The sequence below is a fragment of the Fukomys damarensis genome, unplaced genomic scaffold, assembly GCF_012274545.1.
Source record: "Fukomys damarensis isolate Sample0158 unplaced genomic scaffold, DMR_v1.0_HiC HiC_scaffold_18, whole genome shotgun sequence".
Classification (NCBI taxonomy): domain Eukaryota; kingdom Metazoa; phylum Chordata; class Mammalia; order Rodentia; family Bathyergidae; genus Fukomys; species Fukomys damarensis.
Genome location: NW_022900930.1, coordinates 50717193 through 50730264, shown reverse-complemented (window position 1 = coordinate 50730264; position 13072 = coordinate 50717193). Strand labels below are relative to the sequence as shown.

Genomic DNA, 13072 nt, shown 5'->3' with positions numbered 1-13072 from the left:
CAGGTTTTGAAGCCAGCGCCCAGGCCGCAATCTGAGCAGCGTTCTCTACTCTGTCTCTAGTTCTGTACTTGGTGAACTGGGCTTCCTCGCAAGGTCCCCTCCTCCGCGCAGCAAGGGCCGTAAATGCCGTTCCTCCGTGTTGGTCCCAGACTTTGTTTGCCAAACCGTATTTTACTGTGTAATTAACTAGGTCCTTTAATTTCTCTCGGTGTTTTATAGCCTTCTACTGTACAGGCTTATACATCTGCCAGACTTATCCACAAGAATTTCGTATTTTGTAATGTTATGATAGATGGGTTTTAATTTTGTGATACGTATAATTGATTTTTTGTGTAGTGACCTTTTATTCTGTAACATTGCTAAGCTTAGCATCTAGTGACTTCTTTTGAAATATCCTTTAGGATTTCCTATGTACACGGTCATGTCATTTGTGTGTAAATAACAGTTTTATTTGCCCTTTCTAAATCTAGATGCCTTTCATTTTTCTTGTCAGATTTTCCCAGCACAGCCAGGAGCGGAGTTGCTGAGGGGAGGCGGCTTTCCTGAACCGACGCCTTTCCGGCCCCTGAGCTCGTGGTCCAGTCGCCCATTCCGGGTTCGGACTTGCTAATTCTCCTTCATAACAGCCGTTCTTTTCTTCACAGGCACAGCATCATAATCTGCGTGTTTTTATTCATTTGTCTAATGTGTTTTTCCTCACTTGTCTGCAAAGACTGAAGGGAAGCACCGGTCTGCTGTGTCGTCTTACACAGAGGGCCTGAGAGAGCAGCTTTCGAATGAGCCCTGGGACAGACGGTTCATTCTTGTCGATTAAACATTAAAGCACAGAAAATGGTGGCACATGAGTTACTAACCATTTAAATAGGGAGTCATTGGAAGTGATTAGCTAAAAGCTACGGGCATCAACAGTTGCTTCCATGGCTTTGCAGGTAAACTTTACTGATCCATAATATAGTCTCACGAAAATGAATGAATGGTTTGAGAACTAACTTTAATATTCTTCCTATTTTCCTCCTAGTTAGTAAGTTGGATTTTTAATTTTTTTCTCAGTTTTACTAGTTTTTCCACCTTTAACAGGTCAATCATTATTAAATATAAAGATTTAACACAACCTTTCAAATTCTGAAGTTAGGCAAATAAGAGAGTTTTGTAAAGAGCTTATGTATTTGTGGGGAAGCTGAAAATGCGAAGTGTAGAAATACCAATGTGTAGCATGCCGGTTTTTCAGAATTAAGCTTTGGATGTGTTTACTCATAAATTCACTCAGCAAATTCGGTTCTTACGTAGATAGCTTCCTGAAAGCAGTCGTTTGATCATCAGAGGTCACGGGTTAGGGAGCTCTTCTCGTCCTTTGGCTGTCAGTTTAAGTACTAGCACAGTTTTTAAAAACAACTCAGGTCTCCATTTAGTATTTAGTAGCTCTATGGTTTTAGTGTTTTGCTTTTCCTTTCTCAAGCAGGAAAGTATAAAAGTGTAGACTAAGTGATGATTTAGCAGATCTGTGGCTTGTCACTCTTTATTTAGAAATACTGTGTCGTTTCAATTTGTGTAACACGTGAAGCTGCTCATAAGTCATTTAAGTGCGTTAGGGGAGCCCCACAAGAGAGGAGCCCGTGGGACTGGAAATGAGAGCACTCACTACCCTTTGTGTGCAGAAATTAAAATCTTTCTGTACCCGTTTCTTAGGTGAGGTGGACTTTTGGTCTTGGTAGCTGAGGGCAGAGTCTTTAGAGGGGCATCACTTTAGAGTGCCTGGTTGGAGAGTGGGCGGGTGTGATGGGGGAACTGTGTGTACCGTGCGAAGGTACGGAGTCCTGTTACTGCGTACGACACGTATGTGCTAATGAAACGTGTAGTGCAGACTGGGCCAGCTGACCCATTCCTGTAAATCTCAGCTGCTTGGGAGGCTGAGGCAGGAAGATCACAAGTTCAAGGCTACCTGGGTGATTTTGTGAGGCCTTGTCTCGAAGTGAAAATGACATGGACGGAGTGCAGGCCGCTGGTAGAGTGCCCTGGGTCAGGCTCCAGTATCACCTAGACAGGAAAAAAGAAAACGCTGTTTTATTAATTATTGGTAAGCATTTCATGACCGAATTTTCACTGATGACTATTAGCATATTAGAGATGTCTCTAGGTTCTCACTTATGGGACTACGTGGGCGCATTTTGCACATAGCCCGTGTTAATGAAGCTTTACATTTTGTTTGCTCTGCTTGAAATGAAGATCGCACATGTTTCTCCCATTCTAGGAAATACCGTCTCAGCATTACAGGGCCAACATCGATCCGTTTAGAGCAATAACCGCAACTAAGCTCATACCAAAAACAAACTGGGTTTTCTTTATGTCCCACAGATGTATCTCGTGATTTTTCCAGAGGGAACAAGGTATACCCCAAAAGTCCTTTCCGCTAGTCAGGCATTTGCTGCTCAGCGGGGTAAGTCAGTATTTCACTGTGTTTGAAAAAATAACTTAAAGCTACCGATCTTTTTAGTTGTTTTTTCCTGAAATAGAAATTTATGTTCTAGAAGAATTTAAAGACTGAATGTGTTAACTCCTAAGAAATGCGGTTTCTTCTTGATTCGTGTGCTTGTCATTACAAACATCTGGGAGACCATTTCAGGCGCTTGGTATGATATGTATTATTGCGTGCCGTGGGTTCCATTAAAACCTCAGGTTGTGTGATTGAGTAGGTGTCACTTTTCTCCTGTGTGGGTTCAGCTGCTCACCTTGACACCCAGACTCGGATTACCTGTCTGGCTACAGGTGCCGGATGTTGCAAATGTTGCTTTGCCACCTGGTGAGATTGATCGAGGCGGAGAACCAGGGCCTGGCCTGGTTGGGAACTTAGCGAGGTCCGCAGAACTTAGCCCTGCTTTCCAGAAGCTTTGTCTCTTGCAGCTCCATCATAACACGACAGATGGATTTGTTAATTCTAAATATGCTGAGACAAAATCAGCCCATGGACATTGTATCTTACGGCTAGGCAAACCTCTGGTTATTTGTAGAAGTGTAGTAGATTTGTGTAATAGAACGGGTAATCTTTAATTGTGGAGAACAGCGGACTTAGTATGTTTTAGCTTTGAAGGGGTTCTGATTTCTTTTGTAAAATTCACTTTTATAGTAAATATATTTCCTCAAATATGGCATTTGCTTTACCAACTCGAAGATGTATGCCATATTAAAAATGATAATTGATTGCTATTATTTTTTAGACATTTCTTGTTACTGTAGAGTAACAAAGTCAATTGGTCTGAGAAGGGCATATCTAGAAAATATGCTCCTGTTTTCATTCCCCTTAAATCACAACTGAGGTTAATTAAAAATAATAAAGACAGTATAACTTGTGTCTTCAGTTAGTCTGAACAACTTGTGCTTGTCAATCTGTGATATGTAAAATTATCAGTATTTTGCTCCCAAGGTGCTTTTATTTTTTTCTAATTACAAAAAAAAATTGAGAAACAGACAAGCCAAAATCGGCCTTTTTATTTTATTTTTTTTGGTACCGGCGATTGAACTCAGGTTCTTGTGCTTGCAAGGCAAGCCACCAAACCACTGAGCTAAATCCCTGGCCCTTCAGCCTTTTTAAATTTAGTTTTTAAGAGTTTGGTACTTGTTTATACGTGTAAGGCAGTACCTTCTGCAGCTGTTCAGGAGGAAGAGGTGTGATGGGGTATACACGTTATCCTCAGTATTTCAAGGCCCTGGTTATTGCTATTTTCTAAATGTATTTTGCCTAAAACAACTTAACTACCCACAAAATATTTTGACTCAGTGTCAGGACTATTACTTAAAATCTGTCTTGTGTTACAGTGTGAAAAAAATGTTAAAATCTTCTTTTTTTTTTTTTTTTTTTTTTACTGGGGATTGAACTCTGGTCCTTGCGCTTGCAAGGCAGGCCACCGAACCGCTGAGCTAAATCTCCGGCCCATGAAAATCTATTTTATTCACTTGGAAGATCACATTCTCATCTCTATTATTTCCTTCTTGCTTGAAAGTAAACGTTAGTCATTTCTTTAAAAAATAATTACATTTCTATATAAATTAGCCGAGGTTGTATCTAACTATCTCTCTAGTATGAAAGGGTGCTTAATTTTCATTTTTGTAATGGCTTATACAGCATCTGTAATTTAAAAAAACGACAAACCACTTGGTAAAGAACTCCCACATAATACATACGTATAATAGTATCATGTCATATAATAGTGTTGCATAAGTGAAATGAAGTATTATGATAGATAAAAAGATCTTTCTTTCTCCATTTATGGCTCAGAGGGTTTGTTTTGTTAGGAGACCAAGTAGAATTCCATGAAATCCAGCACACCTGTCAGGGAGTGACCACTCCCTTTCCTGAATCCCCTTGGCTGTGAACCTCTTAGGTTTCTGAGCCTCCATTATTGCTGTTCTGTGTTGATAGGTATCTGTCAACTTACAAAATGCCCAATCAGGGATTGAAAATAGTTCAGCACTTAAAATTGGAAAGGGACACATCAGAAGACTGTCTTCAAACCTTCTGTTTCCACACCAGAATTTTTTATTCGTCTATGCTAGTCATTTATTGAAAAGAACAGGCATGAAGGTAGGGCGTGAGAAGACATCTGCTTTCAGATTTCAGGCCATCCATGCGATCGCCTTGTAGATCACCTGCTCTTCAGTGCCCACACTGCAGCTGTTCCGCCTCCCGAGCTGCCCTTTACCCAGCCCCTTCCTGATGGCCATATGCTGGGCCCTCAGCTCTGCGAGGGCAGCACCCGCCCTCCAGCCAAGGGTCAGCAGGTGTCCCGGGCCCGCGTTGCCAGCCCAGTGCTCGTCCACCCCCAGAGCTTTGCTGCGCCTTGGAGGCTGTCTCTGCTTGGCCTACTGCTAGATTCTAACCCAACAAGAAGTCTTGACTGTTCATTCCACACTGACTTCCACTGCTCTCTTGTCAGTTCCCGACCCTCCCCTTTGAAATTTTCAGTCAGTGATTCTCAGAGTGCTGCCTGGCCTGGAGCCCCAGGACTGACCTGCTGGGCACCCCTGGCCCTCCCGAGTCGGGAACTATGGGCTGGGGCCTGGTGGTTCAGAGGCACCCTCAGGGGCAGCAGGGTGCTGGGAACAGACTTTGTGCTTCAGCCAGACTGGTGGGCCCGATCCTGACTGGTAAAACCTTAGTTTTACGCCCAGGCTTCATTGAGCTCCGGACACAGCCGGGCCCTGGGGCTGTAGGCACTTGGCATTGCCTGTGGAGTGGCTGAATGTGTTTCCCTTGAGGTTTTGTTTTCAAGTGGTTGGTAAGGAATCTGTCCCACATTAGCATATTTAATGTGCTCATAATTTGTTTCAATATGCTAATGATATTTTGGCCATATATGGCCTTAAATTTCTATACAAAACTAGTAAGAAAAAGTCAAACTAGAGAAATGGGAAAACAGCTTGACTAAGAAATTCAGGAAACATGAAAGACCTTTGCTTCTGGATAAAAAATGCTCATTCTCCCTCAGTAAGCACAGATTCAATGAGTACTTTGAAGCCAGTTTTTGAAGGTCACTGTAACAAGTATATAAAAGGAGAATCATTGCCCATTCCTTGGTGGGATACTGATCTCCCACAAGATGATCTGTTTCCTGTGGCTACTGTTGGAAATGATCACAAATTTGGTGGCTTCACACAACACAAACTGATCTCTGTGCATCAGCTGTCAATATGTGCAAAGGTTACAGTGCAGATCTGAAGTGTCCCCCAAAGCCTCGGGTTCAGCTGTAGGCTCCTGAGGTGATTTGGTCAGGGCGCGGATGGATGGGTTCACAGCTGGGTGTGCTGCCAGTGGGTGTGGCCTGGTGGGGAGAGGCGGTCAGTGGGGTTGTGACCGGTATTTCTTATCCCCCCCCAGCTCCTGGGGTGGTCAGCTGACCTCCACCAGGCCTGCCACTCATAGACTGAAGCCGAGGAACCCATGAGCTGAATAAACCTCCCCTCTTATTTCGGGCAGTGACAGGAGAGTAGCACATATTTATTCTTTCACAGTTTGGGCATTGATATGTCTGAAAGGCCTCAGTGTGCAAGATCCCGGCACCAGCCAGTGCACGGTCCTCTCTGGAGGCTGCAGGGAATCACCGGGGTGCTGTGTTGGGGTCCTGTGCCCATGTAACGCTCCGCTGTCACCGTGCTGAATCCGTCCCAGAAGTGGCTTTGCCTTGCATCCTCCTGGTCCCTGAACGCACCCTGTGGCCTCCGCAGCTCCCGCCTGCCCCTGCCCCTGCCCCTGTCCCGGGCTCTGAGGCTGGGCTGTGCTCTTCTGCCCACCTCTCTCTGCGAGGCCCCGTAGCCTGCCGTGTCCTTCAGCGGCGGAGTGCGCTCGTCCCGCATCCTTGCTGCCCGCTGCCTGATGTCGGTGGAGCCAGTGCCCTGTGATTAGGAATTCTTTGACTTTTGTTTCTGACTACCTCATATTTTTCACAGCTTATCTTCACTTTTACATTCAGGCTATCTTTGCCTTCAAAAAGTTGTGCCTCTGACAACAGTGCGTTCAATGTGCCTTTTTATTGCAACATATTATCTTGGACTTTTTTGCTCCCTATCTTTGGAGAGAAGTGTTTTTCTGAGATGTAGCAACTACAGCAGATTCCGGCTTTTGATTCCACCCCCCCACCTCTGCGTGTGGCTTCTAGAATCTCCTTTGTTTACTTCACCAAAACTCCTCTCCTGACCCGTGTTAGTCACTTTTCTCATTGATGAGACAGAATACCCCACACCTAAAGTGAAAGGGGAAAGGTTTATTTAGCTCAGTTCGTAGAGGTTTCAGTCCTTCACCAGCTGGCTCCACGGCAGGGTGGCAGAGGGGAACAGTTCCTGGCAGCAGAAGCAGCAAAAGCAACAAGAGAGGCCAACAGGCGTCTTTCTGCCTTTTTATCCCATGTGGAGCACCGGGGGATCAGGGCAGCCAGACAGGCACTCCCTGGAGTGGTTCAGGAGTCACATGCCCTTAACCCCAGCACCACACACTCCAGATTCAGCCCCCCAGAAAAAGAAAGCCCACCTCCTCACGAGGCCTTGGGGGCGTCGAAACAAGCTCCGGCACCCCAGGATTACATCTAGTCCAGTTCTCAAACAGGAACCTGCCCAGGACCTTGCTGAGCGCTGTCCTGCACTCGGTGCTGGCCCCCGGTGCAGTTCCGGCCCTTCCCTTCCTCCTGTTTGACTGTCCACACTCCAGATCCAGATGCACACCTCTCGGACTCCCCGCGACCCCCATTCCCACCGGTTGTCGTGTGTGTTACTTTCTCGTAATTCTGAGCATTATGTATGATTCTCTTCATAATCAGGTAACAGTTTTAACTTTGCTGTAGATGTGAACATGGAGTGTGGCTTTTTACAGAAAGGTAAATGTCTCCTCTCCTTTGAGCGTTCTCTTTGGCTTTTGCCTTATGTTAGCGCTATTTTTTTTTTTGCTTATCCCATTCTACATTAGTACTTCATGCTTCATAGTAACAAAAAGGTATTTGATGTTCCCTGAGTCTGTAATTCTTGCCTTTTCGTATTCTGTTCTTTTACACTTTGAATCACTGCCATGATTCCAGTTATCCTGTCTATTCAGGTAATTCCAAAATTTATCTCTGCTGATTCTTGCCATTCCATTTGTTTTTTCAAGTTGTATTTTTTATATGCCTGAAAGGCCTCACTGGGTAAAATCAAGGTGCTGGCTGCCCCACGGCGTGCGGTACTCAGTGGTCACATCCCTCCTGGAGAATTGGTACGTGTGTGTAACGCCTTCGTTCCCTTTTCACTCCCTTCCATATCTTGGTCCCCTTCTCATTTACAAAGGATCTATATTGATATTTCTTACTGTATGTCTTTTACTTTTCTCTTTACTTATAATTTTTTTCTCATGTAAAAGAAGCTTTATGATTTTTAAGCTTGTTTGATTTATTTCACTTAACTTCATGGATTCAAGGTAAATTGTCTCGTTTCTCCTCCTCAGTGGCACAGCAGTGCTCCACTGCGGACAGACAGCACACTTTCTTTATCCACGCATCTGCTGATGGCCACACAGGCTGCTTCCACGTTCAGCTCTGATGAGTTGTGCTGCTGTGAATATGGTGTACAGGGGTCACTGATACAGGATCTTTTTGTTTTTGTTTTGTTTTTATCTTTAACTGTTTTGGGAAGAGACCTAGAAGGGGAATAGCTGGTTCAAATGGCATTTCTAGTTTGTTTGTTTGTTTGTTGTTGTCACGAAGAATTTCCATACTGGCTTCCGTAATGGTTGTACTTGATTGCATTCCCACTAGAAATGTAGAAGGCTCCCTTTTCCCTGCAGCCTTACCGGCATTTATTATTATTTGATTTCTTGGTGATGACCATTCTTTCTAGAGGGAGATGGGATCTCCATGTTGTCTTTTTTTTTGTTTTTGTAGCAGGGATTGAACTCAGGCCTTTGCGCTTGTGAGGCAGGAGGCAGAACCACTGAGCCAAATCCCTGGCCCTTCCTTCTTTTAATTCGCCTTTCTCTAAAGGCCAGAGATGCCAATGCTTTTTTGTGTATTTACTGCCCATTTGTAGTTTTGAGAAGTATCTATATTCATTCTAGTTACCCATGTTTTTGGTTGGGTCCTTTCTTCTGTGGAGTCTTCATTTTTTTTGACCCTTTTTGTATATTCCAGATACTAGTCCTCTGTATGAGGAATAGGTGGCAAAGCATTTTTCCCATTCTGTAGGTTGTCTCTTCAGCAAGCTTCTTCCTTATTTTCTGAGATATCATTTGTTGGCTCTTCTTGTAATGGGGGTTTTCTTGGGTCCGGTGCTGCTGGCCAGGTGCATTATTTCTCCCAGGAGAGCTGACCCTCAAGGCACCTTCTCTCGCAGGCACTGGCTTTACCCACAGTCAGGTCGGTCAGTTGGTTCATGCGTCTGCTGCCCTCAGCAAGGAAATGGAACACAGAGTATGGAGTTGGCAGGGCAAGCACTGCGCATAGCCCGCGCCGAGTTCCTTGATCCCTGCCATTTCAGAGACCACGTTTCCACCGCTTCTGGAATGTTCGGTTACCTAGCCGCCTCGCACTTGGTGTGACTGGCGGTCTCCTCCACACACACACACACACACAAACACCCCGTGTAGGTGTGCACACACGCGTGCCCCTGCTCTTCTCCCAGCTGTCCTGCTACACAGGGCACCGCCTGATCTGTGCCTCCTCGGACACGAGCCCCACAGCAGTCAGCCTCCACGCATCGCTGGCCTCTTTTTCTCTCTTCACACACACGTCTCTGTCCTGGTGCAGCTCCTCCCTTTCTGTGACCCCAGGGCCTGAACATCCACTGAAACCTGAGCTGTGCAGACCGCTCTCTAGCCTCGGCCCTCCCACGCTCAGCCCTGCAGCATGCGCGGGGTGCCATGCACCCCCCACCTCTTCCCAGAGCCCCTTTCTCCCACAGCATCCAGCAGTGATCTCTTGAGTGACCTGAAGCGTCTTCAGTATGAAAGTATTTTGTATCTCATTTAAAACACTCATCCCTATTCTGTAGTTGTTTTTTATTGCTTCATAACATTTTTTTGTTGGTTTTTGAGATAGGGTCTCATACCGTGTAGCCCAGGCTGGTCCTGAACTTGCAGTGGTCTTCCTGCCTCAGCCTTCTGAGTGCTGGGATTACAGGTGTGTGCTGTGCTGCCTCATTAATTTCTGACCTACTTGTTTATAGTTTTCAAATAGTGCCTTGCTTTTTTCTAAGTATAGAATAGGAAAAAGTACTGAGTTAGATATTTATGGTCCTGTTGTTTCTTTTTGTTGTTTGAAATATGTAGTTGAGACTGACCTGGAACTCATTATGTAGCCCAGGCTGGTCTCGAACTCACAGAGATCCTCCTGCCTCAGTCTCCCTGGTGCTGGGATTATAGGCTTGCACCACCACGCCCGACTTTAAGGTCCTGTTGGCTGTGTTATTTTATTTTTCTTCTCTGAGCTCAGTTACTTTGAGGAAGTGGGGTGTGCATGAGTCCATTGTGGGCCAAGTTCTGTATTAGAGCGTGACATTTTCTGTGTAAATCACGCCTGTTTCCTGCCTGATGACTCTGTGTATCGTGTTCCTGAAGCCCAGTACCACTGCAGATCTGTTACACCTACCACAGGCGTCAGTGGCCCTGAAGACCTGGTCAGAGGGCTGGATGGAGGTGGAAAGGAGGGTGGGCACCAGAGGGGACGCCGCATACCTGCCGGAGGGGCCCTGTGGGGCTCGCACCGTCCCGCCTGGGTCAGGGCCTGCACTGGGGTGGCCCCTGGTGGACCTGGGCTGGAAGTCGGCCGCAGCACCTTGCCCTCTGGCTTCTCCCCACGGAGATCCGGGTCGGTCTCTGGTACTGTTCCAGGTTGCCTTTGTAAGGTGACTAAGGTATCAGGGCAGCGAGTGCTGAGTCCCATAGGAGCGGGAAGTCACGGCGGCGTCTGTCTGGCCTGACCGCTCTGTGTCCCCCAGGCAGGCGCTTCGGGGCCGCTGTCTGTCGGTAGTGAGTGCGGCCTCGGCGCCCTCCTCTGTCCTGTTCCCTTCTGTGCAGAGTATGCAGCGTGGTGAGCCGAAGAGAGTTGGCCCAGAGAACACAGCGTACTCAGCTGCCCCGTGTTTCTCACTGGAAGGTGGTTTTAGCTTCATGTCCACATTGTCCATGGCTCTTTCTTGCCCTTTAGCAGGCTGAGTTTTCCAGACCTCACTGTAGTTCTTTTTTCTTTATTTGAGTGAGGCTGTATCTCTGCCTGTTGCCAGCTGACCCTGGAGTGTTCGTTGTGGTCCCGAGCCCCGCACCTGGCTCAGGGGACTGTGGACTTGGAAAGCTGGTGTTTCGCAGTGTGCTAAACTTCTCTGGTTTTTGTTCCGTGTTGCCAGTAAATCAAATGCTCTGCCCTGGGGACCCGGGTCAGCTGTGTGACTGTGGGCATCGTTGTCTTTCCCACGCCAGTCTGCACTGTCAGGCTCCTTCGTGGTGGGCCTGTCCGTCAGGCCGTGGCTGCGCCTCCGTGGGCAGCTGCTTTCCCCCGAGGGGCAGGTTCTCACCAGTCTGCGCTTCTGTCCCGGTGAGGCTGCTGCTGGACGTCCCCGGCAGGCACAGCGACAGCAGGGAGGGGAGGGGCGCGGAGCGACCTCTTCCCAGGAGGAGAGGCCTGGAGAGCCGCAGGGAGGTGCTGTGTGCAACCACAGAATTTTCTTGGGTGAGGAAGCTTCACAGAGCACACTGGATGTCCCCGGGAGGCCTGGGATCCTGTCGTGTTTTTATTCACACGCGCTTTGTGCGAGTGCAGAGTGCGTTACTGTGGGAGCCCAGGGTGGGAGCCACCCAAATAACTCCTTGTGATCAGGTGAACGCGGCCACTGCGCGGAGGGACAGAGCCGCCAAGTGCAGGAGCGCAGGTGCACCCCGAAGCCACGGTGCTGAGTGAACAGAGCCTCTCACTGCCGTGTCGGGAACGAGCGCAGGTGGAGACGGGAGCGGGGCGCTGCCGTCGGGTGAGGGCACCCCCAGCAGCGGCAGCATCTGCAGCCGGACAGGGGGTGATGCGCGCACCTCTGGAGACTGGAACCCCGTGGTCGTGTGCTGGTCTAGTTTGTGTTTCCACACACATTGAGAAACTGTATTCTTCAGATAATCTTAAAAATACCAGATCAGTATTTCTCAGTGCATGGATCACATCGTTCTTACTTCAGATGCTGGGCACAGTGGGGCCATTTGCAAGATAGTCCCTCCTTAGTCTCAGTTTGAATAGAACAGGAACAGAGTTAAAGAAATGGAACTAGCTGCAGTGATGACGCCTGTAATCCCAGCACTCTGGGAGGCTGAGGCAGGAGGGTTACAATCTGAAGCCCAGCCCAGGCAGCTTAGCACGATCATGTCTCTGCATAAAATAAAAAGGGCTGAGGTACGGCTTCATGATAGAGCGCTTGTGTAACATGTGCAAGGCCCTGGGTTCTGTCCCCAGTACAGCACATGCACACACAAACACGTGCACACACATACACAGAGATACAGACCAGGAGTCAGAAATCGTGACCTCTGCTCTCTGGCACATCCTGCATGATCGTGGGCAGGAGGCTGCCCCCCTTCCACAGCCTGTGTCGTGATGATGGAGCGGACGGCTGTGGCAGGTGGTGGCCTCCCAGGGCTGTGCGTGCGTGCAGGTGTTCAACATGTGAGACGTGGCCATCGACTCGTGCCGGAAAAGCCGAGTACTTTAGAAAGCTGCGTGTTTGAGGTTGAGCCATTGAGTGTTTTCGTTTGTGAGACAGAGGAACAGTTCAGATGGAGAACCTAACATATTCCCATTACCAGTCGTGTGGAATATGTGTCTCTTCCAGGCCTTCCAGTATTGAAATACGTGCTGACACCACGGATAAAGGCAACTTACGTTGCTTTTGACTCCATGAAGAACTACATAGATGCCATTTATGATGTCACAGTGGTTTACGAAGGGGAAGACCAAGGACAGCAGACGGAAACTATAAGCATGACTGGTGAGTTCGTGTCTGCGTGTGCTAAAGCAAATTGTGTTATGACACAGGTCAGTCTTGGCTTTGATGAGCGTGTCTGTGCATCTACAAAGATAGGTCAGTGTGCCTTCCTTCATTTCCTTAATCTGTTTTCCAGATGTCCGTGTCCTGTCACAGCTGACATTTCACTAGTCCTGCCAACTGTGCTGTTCCTCGGCTGCCGTGCAGATCCCGTGGGGGCTTCTGCCCGGCCTCTCACACACAGATGTGGGGTCTGCACAGCTCAAGGCGGGGGTCGGCTGCAGTGTGGGGTGTGCACCCACGGCAGTGCTGATCTCTACATGCATTTTCATGGATATTTGTGAAGTTTAGCGCTGACGACAAGAAAGTGTGACTTTTTCAAATTGGTGCTAAGTTTTTAGGACCTAGAGCTACCTGTGATATAGTTGAAAGAAAAAATTTCAAATGAGAAGAATCATTTAGGAAAATAGAACCAAAGACCTCTTTCTTCGGAGGGCGGACCTGAGCAGGCTGAACGCTAGCATCTCCTCCCTGCTTTGTTTTTTGCTTTTGGGTTTGTTTTGGCTTTTTACATTTTTTTATCCTCATTTTCTTTTTTTTTTTTTTG

General features: G+C 47.4%; 1 protein-coding gene across 1 annotated transcript in view; it reads left to right on the top strand.

The window, feature by feature from the left end:
• Agpat5 (1-acylglycerol-3-phosphate O-acyltransferase 5) overlaps nucleotides 1–12664 on the top strand; it is a 24127-nt gene extending 11463 nt beyond the window's left edge. Inside the window, exons 4-6 of the mRNA XM_033765539.1 lie at nucleotides 2353–2434; nucleotides 12313–12515; nucleotides 12602–12664. Of these exons, the coding sequence (XP_033621430.1) occupies nucleotides 2353–2434; nucleotides 12313–12515; nucleotides 12602–12625 (309 nt within the window). The 3' untranslated portion in view covers nucleotides 12626–12664. The remainder of the gene's footprint in view (nucleotides 1–2352; nucleotides 2435–12312; nucleotides 12516–12601) is intronic.
• Nucleotides 12665–13072: the final 408 nt, after the last annotated feature.